Source organism: Lontra canadensis, unplaced genomic scaffold (assembly GCF_010015895.1).
Source record: "Lontra canadensis isolate GAN:19392208 unplaced genomic scaffold, GSC_riverotter_1.0 scaffold38, whole genome shotgun sequence".
Classification (NCBI taxonomy): domain Eukaryota; kingdom Metazoa; phylum Chordata; class Mammalia; order Carnivora; family Mustelidae; genus Lontra; species Lontra canadensis.
In genome coordinates, this window is record NW_022631032.1 from 6,105,216 (window position 1) to 6,120,223 (window position 15,008).

The 15,008-nt window shown below is 53.1% G+C and overlaps 1 protein-coding gene across 2 annotated transcripts in view; it reads left to right on the forward strand.

Annotated features, from left to right (window-relative positions):
• The window catches only part of ADCY5 (adenylate cyclase 5), a 145,192-nt gene extending 137,662 nt beyond the window's left edge, over nucleotides 1-7,530 (forward strand). For both annotated transcript variants that reach the window (XM_032869501.1, XM_032869502.1), the window contains 4 exons: nucleotides 2,120-2,383; nucleotides 3,413-3,617; nucleotides 4,586-4,710; nucleotides 6,699-7,530. In XM_032869501.1, the coding sequence (XP_032725392.1) occupies nucleotides 2,120-2,383; nucleotides 3,413-3,617; nucleotides 4,586-4,710; nucleotides 6,699-6,827 (723 nt within the window). In that variant the 3' untranslated portion in view covers nucleotides 6,828-7,530. The remainder of the gene's footprint in view (nucleotides 1-2,119; nucleotides 2,384-3,412; nucleotides 3,618-4,585; nucleotides 4,711-6,698) is intronic.
• Nucleotides 7,531-15,008: the final 7,478 nt, after the last annotated feature.

Sequence of the window (15,008 nt, forward strand, 5' to 3'; positions counted from 1 at the left end):
TTAAGAAGGCCTGTGCACAGATGTATGGGGGTAGGGGGTAGTGAGCGTGTCTCCACCTGCCAGGGGTGCTGGCCTTTCTCCACTGAACCCCTGCAACAGGCTCAGGATGCTTACACATCCCTCCATCTCCTGTCCCCCTCCAGGATTTTTGAGAGGGGGAACAACATGCCAATAAGCAAAAACTTGAACACAGGCTCTTGGGATGGGTGAGTGATAGTCCATTGCCCCATCCCTAGTCTAATCCAGAAGCCAGTTTTGCTGTTGGATCTTTGGCCCTGGTGGGTGGGTGTGGTGCTGACAGGAGGATGGGGAAGCCTGCGGTCCTTAGCTTCCCTGAAGCATCTGCAGGAGGCATCAAGCCTGCTCCTGGGCGGACCACTGGGCCTCAGTTCTTGGGAGAGCCCAGTCTTGTCCCTCTCCCACAGCACTGACCTTATTAGGCTCAGCAGGGGCGGTCTGTGGGGCCCTGAATCTTCCTTCCCGGCCAGAGCCCAATCCTAGAAGCAGCTGGCTATGTTGGGAGCTGTCTCAGGGCAAAGTTGTCCGGATGTGGCAGGAGTCCCTGGTCGGGACTTGGCCTCTGTTCCCAGTAGTCGCCAAGCTCCCAGTGTCCCAAGCCCAGCCTCCACCACCACCTGCCTGACACCGGGCAGATGTACGAGGGAAGGGTGTGTGTTGTGTTTCTGCCACCTGCGGGGCTGATCAAAGGAGCTGTGTTCTCAGCAGGCAGTAGGGCTGGAGGCAGGCTGAGCATTTGCAGGGGCAGATGGTACAGCTGGACCTCCTCCATGAGAATTACAGCGATCCCCACTTCGCCCTTCCCTCTGGCACACAGGTTTCAGAGCTAGGAGCAGGTGGCTCCCGTTTATGAGGATGGGGGCAAAGTATCTCACCTCACAGGAGCAAAGATCACATGGGTTAGAAGAGAGCTCATGCCCACTGGGCCCATCGGGCATCTCAGGGTCCAGTAACTTCCTTAGGCATGGCCCCCATTCTCAAGGCCATGTTTCCAGGGACTCTGGGCATGATGGGTCCTCTCACCTAAAGCACAGGGCTACATCAGGCCTCTGAGCCTCAGGGCCCCTAAGCATTCTGCCACAGCTGCTGGATGCAGGTCCTGTGCCTTTGGCTGGTGTGCCAGCTGTTTCCCCACAAGTAGCCACCACCCACCGGGAGAGTCACGGAAATTGTCCTGGCTCTTGTGGAGATTCTTGTTGCTGCCAAATAGGCCTCCACATGTAGTTAGGGAAGGCCCAAGCAGGCTGCCTAGATCTTTTCAGTGGCCCTGCTACTTATCCTTTACCTGCCTATTTTACCGACATGGTGACTGCCAGTTAAAGGGGCCATTTTGTTTGCCATCGAGGGGGAGGAAGGCAGGAGACTACACTTGTACCTCCTGTGTCACATGGCTCCTTGCACACCTTGCTGCATGACTGTCTGCGTTTCAGCCCGTGGGCCACCGTTGGCCTCTTGACTCGAGGGCTCTGCACTCTCCCTCTAACCTGGAGGGTGAATGACCACAGATCCCAGTTTCCCAGACCCAGGACCCAAACTGGGGAGGAATCAGTCAATGGTGATGTCCTCATCCCGCCCTGGGGGGCACTTTGGGGCACCCCCACTGTGTGGCCCGGGGCAAGTCTGCTGTTGTGGGAGCCCCGGAGAACGGGCAGGGCTTTAGGCCATCCTCCATGGGGCCAGGCTATTAAAGTGATCTTATCAAACTGCAGTTCCTGCTATGAAGAGAAAAATGGACGGTTGAGGAGTGCTTGGTAGCTGGAGGGCCTTCGGGGGTGGGCATGGTTTGGGACCAGCCCCGTAATGCCCTGCCTCGGTCTAGCTTTGGCCAGACAGGATGCTTTTGGCCTCTCCTTCAGGATGTTTCCAGTCTGGGGTTCCCTCCTTCAGGGCCAACACCCTCCCTCGTGCCACATTCTGAGGGGCAGGCAGGGCCCAGGCTGGGGCGTACACATCTCTCCCCTTCCTGATGGCCAGAGCACCAGCTGCTCCCTGTGGAGAGCCTGGGCAGGGGGGTGGGGGGGACGGCAGGGAGGACAAAAGCCAGGCCCCCGTGGAGGCGTCGGGTGCACGGCCCTCCCTCTGAGCAGCTGCCGTGTCCTAGGCCACAGAGGAGAAGGAGGAGATGGAGGAGCTGCAGGCCTACAACAGGCGGCTGCTGCACAACATCCTGCCCAAGGACGTGGCCGCCCACTTCCTGGCCCGTGAGCGGCGCAACGACGAGCTCTACTACCAGTCGTGCGAGTGTGTGGCCGTCATGTTCGCCTCCATCGCCAACTTCTCTGAGTTCTACGTGGAGCTGGAGGCCAACAATGAGGGCGTTGAGTGCCTGCGGCTGCTCAATGAGATCATTGCCGACTTTGACGAGGTACGGCTGGGGGGAGCCTGGGTTCCTGGAGTGGGAGGGATACTGGGGCACCTGAGGACATGCACCTTGCCTCCATTTCTTTCCCGAGCCTGTCACAGAGGGGGAAACAGGTTCACGGATGTGGCATGGCTTCCAGGTGGTGGGTGGCAGAGTGGGTGTTCCAGCCCCAGCTACTGGGGTTTGAAGTCTCAGCACCCTGGCTGTGCCCCACTGAGACCCTGCCCGGCTATCTCACTGACCCTGCCTGGCTATCTCGCCAATCCTCCCCGTTTGCTGCTGCTCCTCTCATGCCACCTAAGGCTGGGCAGGCCCCAGGCCGGGGCCCAGCTTTTGAGAGAGTCCAAGGAAGAAGGGACTCTCAGGCTAAAGGAGGAGGAAGGACAAAGATGCAAAGCCCTGAACAGTATGGACAGAAACACAAGTATGCACCCTCGCCAAGTCCCCAGTGTGTGCCAAGCGCTGGGTACACCGTGCCAGTAGGGCGTTTTGGCCCTGGGAGCTCATTGAGTGTTGAGTGTGAGGGGGCCAACCCCAGTGGGAATGTAATGCCTGGGGTGAAGGATGATGGAGCTGGGACGGGACTGTGCTGGAAGCAGCCTATGAAGGTCCTGGGGCAGGGGGAAACTAAAGGTGGGTGAAATGGGTCTGGGCAGGCTCCTGGCTGGCAGTGCCTGGAGTTGGAAGAAGGGTATCTCTCTGGACAAGGACGAGGACATATCCCTGGGAGGGATGGGGATGTGAGCCCGAGAGGCGGGGAGATGGCCAGCAGCCCCTGTTCGAGACAAGAGGCTCTGGAGTGACAAGGGAGCTGGCTTGGGGCTCCTGGTACAGGGCAGATGGTAGCACCCGGCCACCTCACATGGGTGAGTACTGGAGGAGGCCTGCTCTGTTGGTCTTACACCGAGTTGGTGTGGAGATCGGCCCCCTGTGTGAACTTGGGGCGATGTGGGGGGCCACGCTGCTCCCTTCCCTGTAGACCTCAGTGCCCCAGCCTTGGTGGTGACCCAGGTTTTACCTCCTTCCATCCAGATCATCAGCGAGGATCGGTTCAGGCAGCTGGAAAAGATCAAGACCATTGGCAGCACCTACATGGCCGCCTCAGGCCTCAATGACTCTACATATGACAAGGTGGGCAAGAGCCACATCAAAGCCCTGGCCGACTTTGCCATGAAGCTCATGGACCAAATGAAGTACATCAATGAACACTCCTTCAACAACTTCCAGATGAAGATTGGTGAGCTTGGCTTCCGGCCATTTGGGCCTGGGAAGAGCAGGTGGGGTGAAAAGCTCCATGTGGTGTGGCAGGACTGAAGAGGAGGGCTGTGGTGGGCCGTATCTTATGGACAGATGACATTGCTGTTTGGGAGCTTCTGCCGCGTTTGTGGTCCTGCGTCTCACACAACAGTGAGGCTTCATGCAACCCCCTGGTGACAGACCGTTTCTGTGATAAGAGGGAGTGCCCAGGGGCATGGAGATATGGCAGGAAATGTCTAGATAATGTCAGTTGAGCCAGGTGTGTTGGGAAAGGCTCTTGCCTGCAGAGGAGGGAGGACACTTCATGTGGGGAGCCAGCACAGCCGAAGTGGAGTGGCAGGGTTGGGTGGGTAAGACTGGGAGGGTGGAAAGACTAGAGCAGACATGCCAGAAGCGAGACAGGGAGCCCAGGCAGAGGGCAGCGGCCTTGCCTCCTGGTGCTGGGTCATGGCGACAGCCCTGCCCTAGCCTAGATACCCAGAGAGAGGATCACTTGGACAGAGAGGAGACTGTGGGTTAGGAGCTAGGTTCTAAGAACTGCAGTGCCCCTGAAAGAAACAGAGGAGGTGAGGAGTAAGAAAAGGGGGAGTTATGGTACATGGAGTCTGAACTGACGTGAAAACGTAAATGCCACTCAGAGTGATGATTAAAGAAAGGCCACTGGCTGATGCAGGTCACTGTGCACTTGAAGAGGACGTTCCTGGTGATGGGCTTGCAGGAGCGGCCGGCTGGCTGGGTGGCCAGTACATAGGAGCAGTGCTGTGTGAACAGACCTCTGTGGTTGGGGTTAGCAGGCCCTTAATGGTAGCAGTGGAGTGGGAGCCACAGGGCCAAGCAGGGCCAAGCATGGCCTCAGGCCCAAAGGACCCTGAGTATCTAAGGGGAATGACAGTGAGTGTGAGCTCTGGTCTGAGCCCTGATGAACATGCTGACTTCGGTCCCCTGCAGGGCTCAACATCGGCCCTGTGGTGGCTGGGGTGATCGGGGCTCGCAAGCCTCAGTACGACATCTGGGGCAATACAGTGAACGTGGCCAGCCGCATGGACAGCACCGGTGTGCCTGACCGCATCCAGGTGAGTGCTGGAACATCCACCACCCACCTCACCCACATGGGGGGCTTCTGTCTGATGCTGCGTGGGCTTTGGGCAGGCTGCCCACCGTTCCTAGTCAGAATTTCTGCGGCCAAACTTGAAGGTAGTTAGGGCTGTGTCTTGGGAGCTTGAAAAACACAATTGTGTTTCAAGCCCTCAGGACCTTGGACAGATCTTCACGCCTGTGCAAAGCCCTCTACTGGCCACAGGAGGAATTAGGGGGTATAGGTGGGAGCCTCGGCTCATGTCAAGCCAGGAGTGCTACTGTCACAATCCATGCATACAAGGGGACACGGAGATGGCTGCAGGGAGCAAGGTCTTGCCGAATGGACCCCCCAGCACTCGGGGCCTGGTTCAGGAGAACCAGGCAAGACCACTTGTCCCCCTGGGATGGTGCTCCCAACAGCTAAGGGGGCTGGCCAGAGACGCAGAGACTTTTGCTCCTCTCTCTCTTTTGCAAGCTGGTGCTTGTCATGCCCAGGTCTGCCTCTCTTCAGCTGCTGTTGTTTTTCTCAGGCCTTCCTTGATTCCCTCTGCTTCAGTCCGACAACAGTGAGGCCCTAGACCGGGATCTCTTCCTGTACCCTCCAACCCCCAGTGCCCCGTAAGCCTGTGGGCAGGTTACTTAGCTTCCCTGGTCTTTTTCCCATTTGACCTGTGCTCTCTTCAAGGCCCTTTGCTCACACTGACATTGCTTAAGTGTCCCTTAAATTCTCTCTCCTGTGGGACCTCTGAACAAAGGGTCAGCCCTCGCAAAGCCCTGGCCAGATCAACCAGCCCTGGCTGGTGTGTAGATGCTGTTGGAGGGACTGGGCCAAATGGCTTTCTCTCCCCTCCAACCCTATGCCAAGAGGAGAAAGGACAACAAGATGGAAGATGGAGAGAGAGAGGCACGTGTGTACAGAACTTCTGGCCCCACCCATAGATGAGTGAAGAACTCTGCAATGACACCGTGGCCTGGCACCTCACCTTTGCATAGGGCATTCCCATTCTTGGAATACATGTGATCACACAGCAGGTCTCCTTCCAGCAGCCCAGCCAGGCGTGATAGCCAGGCGGGGCCAGGATCCTCAGCAGGGGTGTCGTAGGGTGTGCTCACCTAGCTGTCAGGTCACCTTGCAAGACACACGCTTGCATTGCTGCTCCGGTCAGCCTTTCTCCTCCCAGCACTAGTGCAGTGATGACTGAAGCCACTGGGGAGTTCCCCTCTCTGTTCCAAAAGCTAAAGCAGATGGGCAGTAGGACACACAGCTGAATCCAGGCTCTGCCATTTGTTAGCGGTGGAACCTCCGGGAAGGGACTTAGGTTGTCTGAGCCTGAGGTAAAAGTGCTTTCCTTAGGGCGCCCGGGTGGCTCGGTGGGTTAAGCCTCTGCCTTCGGCTCAGGTCATGATCTCAGGGTCCTGGGATTGAGTCCTGCATCGGGCTCTCTGCTCAGTAGGGAGCCTACTTCCCCCTCTCTCTCTCTGTCTGCCTCTCTGCCTACTTGTGATCTCTGTCAAATAAATAAATAAAATCTTTAAAAAAAAGTGTTTTCCTTAGATTAAATGAGATAAGCAGTGGCTTTCCACCTGCCTGTGGTGGAGTGAGACGTGAGTGAGCACACTGGTCTTAAGCTCGCTCTCCATGGTGGCAGGGTCGGAACGCTATGGACATGCCCACGTCTGCTCACCTTCTGCACCTCTCACTGTGGACAGTGACAGGCAGTTCAGGAACCACAGGCCACGCTCTGAGCAGCACTGAAAGAGCACAAGTGAGCTACTGGCCACACTGCCTGGCACGGAGTAGGTGCTGCTGTTCTGGTTTCTAACAGGCAGTTCCAAGGATGAGCAGCTGTCAGTCCCCAGGAGCCCCTGCCCGGGAGGTGCTGCCCGCCCTCTGTGTTGGGGACAGTAAGGCAGAGCCACCAGACAACAGACTCACAGCTTAGCTTAACCACAGCCTATCCTGTCTCCTCCATTGCCTCCTCAGGTCACCACGGACATGTACCAGGTGCTGGCTGCCAACACTTACCAGCTGGAGTGCAGGGGTGTGGTCAAGGTCAAGGGCAAAGGCGAGATGATGACCTACTTCCTCAACGGGGGGCCCCCGCTCAGTTAGCAGCTGCTACCTGGTGATGCCAGGCAGCCTGGCCTCCAGAGAAACAGAAATGGCTTCTTTGTGCACCGGTGGGCAGGTGGAAGCCTGCGCTCTAGCCCACGTGGCCGCGCCGGTGAGATTTTCCACTTTGACTCCAGAAGCAGCTTCTGCCTTTGTGGGTAGGCAGCAGCCTCCGTCCCAGGCCCCAGGGTGCCAGCGTCCTGTGAGCACCAAGCTGACCAAAGATGTTTCCTCCGTAGAAGACTCCACTAGGCGTGATCTGAATCTCGAGTTTTCTAACTTGGGTGCCGCTGCCGCATGGGTGGAGCGGAGCTGCCGGAGCTCTTAAGGTGTGGGGCAGCCCGGCGTGTGATGACAGGGCTGAGGGGGAGGCCTCGGCCGAGGGCGGGTGGCTCGGCGGTGCGACTCTGGCCCCGGGAACCTAGGGGCCCCAGGGGTCCGGTTTCCTGTGTGAGCCTTTCAACTTCCGACAGAGGCCACGGCCCCTGCCCCATGGAGGGGCTTTCTGGCAGGAGTGTGGGCTGTGGCTGGACTGCGGCCTTCTCCACAGTCCTCCTCCCACACCTACACACGTAGCCAAGGCCTCTTCAAGGGGAACAGAGTGAACTGTGCGGGGGAGGTGAGAGGACTTGAGGCAAGAAGGGGTGGTTCTGAGAAAAAGAATATTTATTAAATAAAACAACTTTCTGTGCCCTTCTTTAGACTACGCTAGTTGTATGCGTATAAGACCCACAAGCAAACAAAGATGCCACTGGGCTGGGAGGGTGGGGATCCCAACTTGTCTTTTTTGTATTTTTGATTTTGTACTCTTGAAATCCTTGGAGACCTAACAAATATACCAAATTCTCTATTTTGTAAATTATACTAGAAAACCGCTGTGCACAGCATTTGTACCATACGTACGTCCGTGTGTGTACTGGTGTAGGTGTGTGTTTGTGCTGTTGACCTGGTCACGTACAGGATGCCTGCTGCCCTCACTGCAGATGCGGCAGTTTTGGGGTTTTTCCAGCTCCACCCAGAACAAGGAGCGTGTGTGCTTTTGGGGTGCCCTGCACGCAGATCAAGTGGGAAGATGCATGCAAACATCACCGCATTCAACACAGCACTTCCCTTAAGTTAAATGCAAATGGAAACAAAACAAAAAGCTGTTTTCCCATCTCAGGCCCAGCTGGAACCAAGGGAAACAGCCCCAAGCCGCAGCACACCACTGTCTTGTCTCCTCTCCTCTCGTTCCCTGAGCTGTCAGCTGTTTGCTGCCTGGGGAGAGGCGGCTCCGAGAGCTCAGGGACAGCCAAGGGCGCTCAGCTGGTGTGCGGGCAGTAGGAAGCCTTACCTGCCTGACCTTCTCAGTTGGCTATCATGCAGGTGGCTCTCCCAGAAAGAACGCCGCAGACTGGGGGGTAACGTGCAGCCCTCGGGCGTAGGGACGGTGGCGGTTTTGCTCTCCATCTGCAGACCAGACAGAGAAAAGGGGAGAGCCCAGCTTCAGCGTCGAAGGGGCAAATTGAGCAGAAATTTTTTGTCTGGTTTTTGTTTTTTGGGGGGAGGGGGCAGTTAAATATATAGAACAAAAAAATTTTTTATACCCTACCAGGGTATAAAATGGATATGGGCATGAAAGTGAAAAATGATCTATTATCATAGAGATCTATTCAAACAGAACTCTTGGGTTCTGTGCCCAGATCTTTTTGTTGCTTCTCAGGGCAGAATTCTTCTCCCCTCCAACACGAGCTTGCAGGAGGTGGGGTGCAGCTATATGCTGGCTGTGAAACAGGACTTTGACCCCCAGCCGCACCACATCTCGCTGGGCCCTAGCACTGGCCTCCCCTTTCCGCCCACCATCCCTCGCCCCAGTGTGAACTCTGCTCTGAGAAGCAAAGCTTATAGACCCGAAACTGGCAGCCCAAGTTTGTCCATGCTTTTGCTGCTCCATCCTTGAGTTCTGCATTGCCACCCCCAACCCCCCGCATCTGTTGGGTGGGCTGGCTTTCTCCACGGTGGTGGTCTCAAGTCCCCTCCCCCTCCATAGTGCCCGCCAGTGGTGCCAGGTTTTAATTTTGCTTCCAACCTTAGTGACGTGTGTGTGCTGAGCTCCTCTGGTGGTTCCCCCCCACCCCCAGCCGTTGGTTATGGTCTCCTTGGCCTCTCGGGGGCCCATCCCTCCTATCTCAGCAGTGACTGTGACACCGTGCAGTGCTAGCTCTTCATTCCCTCCAAGGGTGTGCACTCTTTTTATTCCTGCTCTTGCAAAAACAGATACGATTATGATTTCCCATGGAAATTTAAAAGTCTATTTAAATAATTTAACTATTAAACACTTTCACTGGTAATGTGTGCTGGTCTGATTTGTGGCTTGGGCCATGGGCCTGGTTCCAGTCCGAAGAACAGTGCACTCAGCCCTTGGTGGGGCACTGGGGAGGGAGCCCCAGAGGGCAAAGACCTACCCTGAGTGGGGAACGGTTTGCTGCTACAGAGAGAATGTTGGCTAAGGGCCACAGTCATCATGGCAATCAAGGGAGAGAACATTCGTGTTCTTGGCAAGCGGTAGTTCACTGGAATGCAGAGCAGGGCCCAGGGTGCTGGAGGCGGAGGAATGAGGAAAGACACTAGGAGCGAAGGGGACAAGGGACCAAGGATGGTACCAGAAAAGATGCAGGGTTGAGGAGAGGATGTTTTAAAACCGGTGAGCCAACCTTGTTTCTATGCTAAGGGAAAGAAAGTTTGCAAATACAAGAACACGGATCACGGAAAGGACTCAAGTAGCCGGGAGAGGAGGAGATGCTGGCTGGAGGCATACTGACTTGGCCTGGATAGCTAGTAGCCACGGCTGCCACTTACTGGACAGTGTGTGTGCCGAGCACGGGGACGAGCACCATACAAACACCATACAAACTTCATTTGTTCCTCCTGGCCACCTCACGTCACTGACTGACTGACGGAAGTGGAATTATTTGCCTAAACTCACACAACTGGTAATTAAGTAAGATGAGATTCAAAGCAGGCCTGTCTGCTGAGCTCATGCGGGTAACTTCAAGCGTGCCCAGCAAGACTCTTACCTCGAGAGGAAAGGGAAGGTGGTAGAAAGGCAGTGCTTGCCTGCCACGCCCATCAAATGCAGGGTTCTATTTGGGTTCAGGCAATAAGGGCAGGGGGCGTGGTCAAGCAAAAATGAAGGAGCCAGTGAAAAAGACCTCACTGGGCTCATTGCAACAATGGCCACCCAGGGCACAGATGTGGCTGTCCTGCTCATAGGCAGGGCCTCTGCTCCGAGGAATCAGGACAGCTTGGCAAGGGTTCCACTGTCCATGGTGTGGGATGCAACTCTATAGAACTCATGTTCAACTCGGAGAGCTTTTCAGGCGAGGGTCCACCAATTAGAAAAGGAAACCAAATGAAAAGGCCAACCTGTAGGGGCTGATGAGACTAAGTTGGCAGGCCAGCTCCTGAAGAACCCCTATCCTGCTGTGATGAGTGCGGTCAGGCAGGCCCAGCAAACCACAGGCACACCTAGCGCACACCAGGGCAGCCAGGGAAAGCAACTCAGAACTCCCAAGAGCCCTTCTGCTTCCATCTCCACTGAGCTCATTCCAGAGATCACATTTGTTTCTCCCTTATAGATTTCACTTTTTGGCAAAAGTATATCCATACCTGCAATGTTAATTAGCAAAACTTACTAGCAAACACACCACTGATCCGTGTAGTGAGTTCTGAACACCGCTCTAACATCCACTGACCGCAAAGGCCATTAAAACCAAGACTGGACTTCAGCCAACATGGTGAGGATTTGATTGTAGAGTGGGGTGAGTGACGTTTGTGGGAAGGCATGGTGAAGCTTGGTGCACCAAGAAAGCTGGAGCTACGTACTCACCAGGTAGTCATGTTAATTTAACACTTTCAAAAATACAAATGCATTTACGGAACTTTTCCAAAAGCAAGAATCCCAAGTGGCGTGTAGTCAAATGATGCCCAGAGCTGTGGTTTTTACATAATAAAAATTATTTTCCATAATGTTGCAACCTCACCACGAGTTGCTGATTAGCAGAAAGTGAGCCTCTAGAGCTTGGAAAAGATGCTGAGCCCATATCATTGCAGGCCAGGAAAGCATTTTTGGGCACCGGCATGGCCAATACTCAGAAGTAGTGCTGAGCACATTCTTGCTGCCTCCTGAACACAAGTAGGCAGTGCAGGGACACACTGAAAACCCACAGCTTCTTAGCTTGCCTAAATCCAAATAATCACTCACCAAAGAAAATGAATGCTGTACACGTTGTCTCCCAAGGGACAGTGTGAGCCATGCTGGCCATGAAAAGGTAGCACTTAGCACAGGGATCAGGAGCAGAGTTGGAAGGGCCGGTGTTACCTGTGGGGATGGGGTCGGGGAGGGCACAACAGACCAGGGAATACCATACCCCCATACCCTGCCTTTGGGCGAACTTGATCCAAAGTGTATAAAGAGCTTTCCCATACATGTTCTCACTTGTGCTTGCCCCCAGGCCCAGGAGACGGTGGGAGAGAGGACTGGCGCATCTCCTGGGCTGCTCTGATCCTCCAGGGTGAAAGCTATCGCTCTAGCCCACAGGCATTTCTGTCCACTGTGCCCATCCGGTTGGACACTGCTGACCTGACAGGGACAGAGGGACTGCCACTTCTCAAGGTTGACAACAGATGAGCTGAGGCCCATTTACTGTAGTACTATAGCTTTTCTTTGCCTTTCTGATTTTCAAAAAAGCCCTTCAGTGGGTGTTTTTTTCTCCCCTCTGTCTTGGAACAAGAAATACTGTATTTGCTGTCCTCTTCTTGCCTCTTTCCTTCCCACCTGTAAGTGTCACTGCTTCTCACGACAGACACAAAAACAAAGCCAAGTCAGGCCATTGGAATGGCTGACCTCCGAGGCTCCTTTCTCCTCTGGCATTCTCAGATTCTAAATATTTGTGTGACCCTGTCCAATCTTCAAGCGCCAGACCCCAAGCATGGCACGAACATAGACACAATCAAATCAGGATTTTAAGATTTTAAAGTCAAAGACAGACAAATGAGAGATGAAAAGCATCACACCAAGGGGGGGGCGGTCTGTGGGAAGATCACCTTCAAACCAAAGTTGCCAAAGCCTTTGCTTGGACCTCCTCCGGATACGCCAGCAGCAGAAGCAGCAGCAGAAGCAGCAGAAGCAGCAGCAGCAGCAGCACCTCGGCGGTGTGGCCAGAGTCCTTTCCTACCAAGGGCTCTGCTCCATGCAGTGCAGAGGGTTAGGTGACCAGTCTCAGTTCACAGACCCAGCAGAAAGTCCAGCAGATAGGATGAAGGGGAAAGACAATAAGGAGAAGGAAGAGGATTGTCTAAGGCTGAGGGTGAAGTAGGCATCCTGTCCCAACTGGCTTGCCAGTCCTAAACCTCACCCACCCGTCAGTTTCTAGTGAACGGAACGGAGCCACCCCATCACTGGCTGACTGCATCTGCATCCTCAAGGCCCGCTCCCTATTGCTGGTCTATTAGGCCGGGGAATTAAAGAGTTCTCACTGGAGTCCATGAGGGACCTCATCACTTATTCTCCCCCTCAGCCAATTTCTAATTTAGACCTGCCTGAAATCTCTGGTTTGTCAGCATCTCTATTTTCCAAGTTTGCAAAATTTGCTTCTGTGCTTTGACTTTGTCAGTTAGCTAGAGTGGTACTTCTTGGCTCATGTGGGATTTTTTGGGGTGTGGGGGGGGTTGCATTTTGCATCAGACTAATCTTTTAAAATCCAGGTCACATTTGCACTTTTAAAGAGTGCCTTGAGCTTCACATCCCCAGCATCTATATGTTATTTCTGTATTGTGGGTTGGAGGCTGCTGGCTTCATTCTGTCACCCTTTGCTCCCTATCAGAGCAGAGACTACACACACACATGCACACTCAGGAAGGCCCTTACATGGTGGGCACTAGGGCAGCCACCATTCAAGAGTACCCACTAGATCAGATCAAACAATGATGGCGCCACAGTGCTAGGGCCACAATGAACAAGTGAGGCTCCCAGAGGCACCTTCCCCTTTCGACAGCACGCCAGCACCTGGGAGAATGTGGGGTCCTGGAGAGCACAGTCTGCCACTGCTGGGCTGGGTGACACCAGGCGACATAATCCTGCTCACTGACCTCAGATGGATTGTTACGTTCACAGAACCTGTACAGAAGCAAGCACAAGTCTCTACAAATCCTTCTCCTCTCTTTGAATGCACCCTCATGACCCTGCCCAGAAGTCTGCACCCAAGAGCTTGCCAGGGCAGATTTCAATAGGATCCTCACTTAGCAGGTGATCTCTGGAAAACTTTGTACAATGACTTATATTTAGAGGCATTTACAATGCAAGAGACTTATTACCTTGAAAGGAATAGTAACACCAGGACAGACCACAATGTTGTGGCCCATGCTGTCCTAGCACTCACTGTGCCAGGCTCTAAGTACTCTGTATTTGTTGACTCATTTAAATACTCTTGGCAACACTTTGCCCTGGGTACTATTACTATCCTGACTTTACAGGTAAGGAAATGGAGGCAGAGACGTTACATGGCTTGCTGAGGTCACCATGCCAGAACAAGGGAGAGCCAGGGAGTCCGATTCCAAATTCATAATCACTATTCAAAATTGCAAATAGTTCTGTTCTATTTTTCGTTTAGTGTTTTCAGATACATCTGGGACCATTTAATGCAGACTTCCCAAAATATTACTTTATATCAAAGAAGCAACTGATTCTGTCCTTCAATTAGAAAAAGTAAATGTTTGAGAGGTGCCTGGGTGGCTCAGTCAGTTAAGTGTCTGACTCTTGGTTTTGGCTGGGGTCATGGTCTTGGGGTCATGCGACTGAGCCCCATGTTGGGCTCTGCACTCAGTGGGGAGTCTGCTTGGGATTCTCTCTTGCCTTTCCCCCCTCCCCAGCTCATGCACTAAATAAATGATTCATAAAATAAATGATCTTAAAAAAAATGAGAAAGCAAATGTTTGTAATAAATGAATCACTAGTGAAGCTTTAACATTCTACATCAAGAATCATTAATTCATGAGTTAGTCTCACTACAAACAGCAGACTGTATAGCTTCTTGCCCTAAAATCTAAGGCTCACTTACATTTCACCATACCTCCTGCAGCCACATGTCTCGATGTACAATTATAGGCATAGGGATTTTAGGATATCATCTTCCTCGGTCTAGAATATCCACAATGCAGGAGTTAGCACTGACCAATTTCTTATTTAAAAAGTAATGTAGACTACATATATATACATTCCAATATATATTCCTTATACACTTCAACATATTCTCATGTTGTCTAACTTAATATTACATGATGGTTAAGAACACGAGCTCTGGGTAAGACTGATCTGGATTAAAATCTTGGTGCCACCACATGAGCTAGATTTTTTGACTGAGGTCAAGCCTCTTAACCCCTATATCCCACTGCTGTGCTGTGGAATACAGGAGAAAAGGGCCAATGGAACTGTGGGTGAGGTGAGGCAGAAAATACTGTTTGTTACCAAGGAAGTAGCAGGAACAATTTGTAAGGCTAGGCTATTGATTTCAGGAACTCCTTGAGAACTAAGCCTGTTTTCTTCTCGAATTGCCTACGGTCTCCAGCTGTGCTAAGACTATTCATTACACACTGGCACTGCCAACGCAGAAGAAAACACGTACACATGTGTCAACGGCAATCACTGTTCATGACCAAAGTTGATACCGGCCACAGGACTTGCAATCACACAGTGCTTCCACACTGTGACTCCACCTGTGAAATAAAGTAATCTAGAAAGCTTGGCCACTCGGGGAAGAAGTTTCGATAGTGGCAGCCACAGGCATGGTTTCTCTTTGAAAAGTTCACTGTTCCCACAGGAGGCTACAATAACGTCAGCATTCAGCAGCAGTCCCAGAGCACTGATGAAGATGATCGGACACCTCTAGCCCTCATCAACAGAACGACTTGAGTTACCTTCTTGGGCAACACAGCCTTTGCACATACACTCATCCATCACGCTTGGAGCTGGAGGGACTTCTTTCATTAACTTTTAGGGAGCATATTACTAAAGCCAACGAACTAAAAATCAGGTTTGATTCTACTGCAGCATTTCCTTAGAGATAACAAAGCAGAAAAACACAAAGAAGGCTTGCCCGTTGACAAAGACAACAGCCCTGAGGAGTCACCTGTAATTGGTGGTAA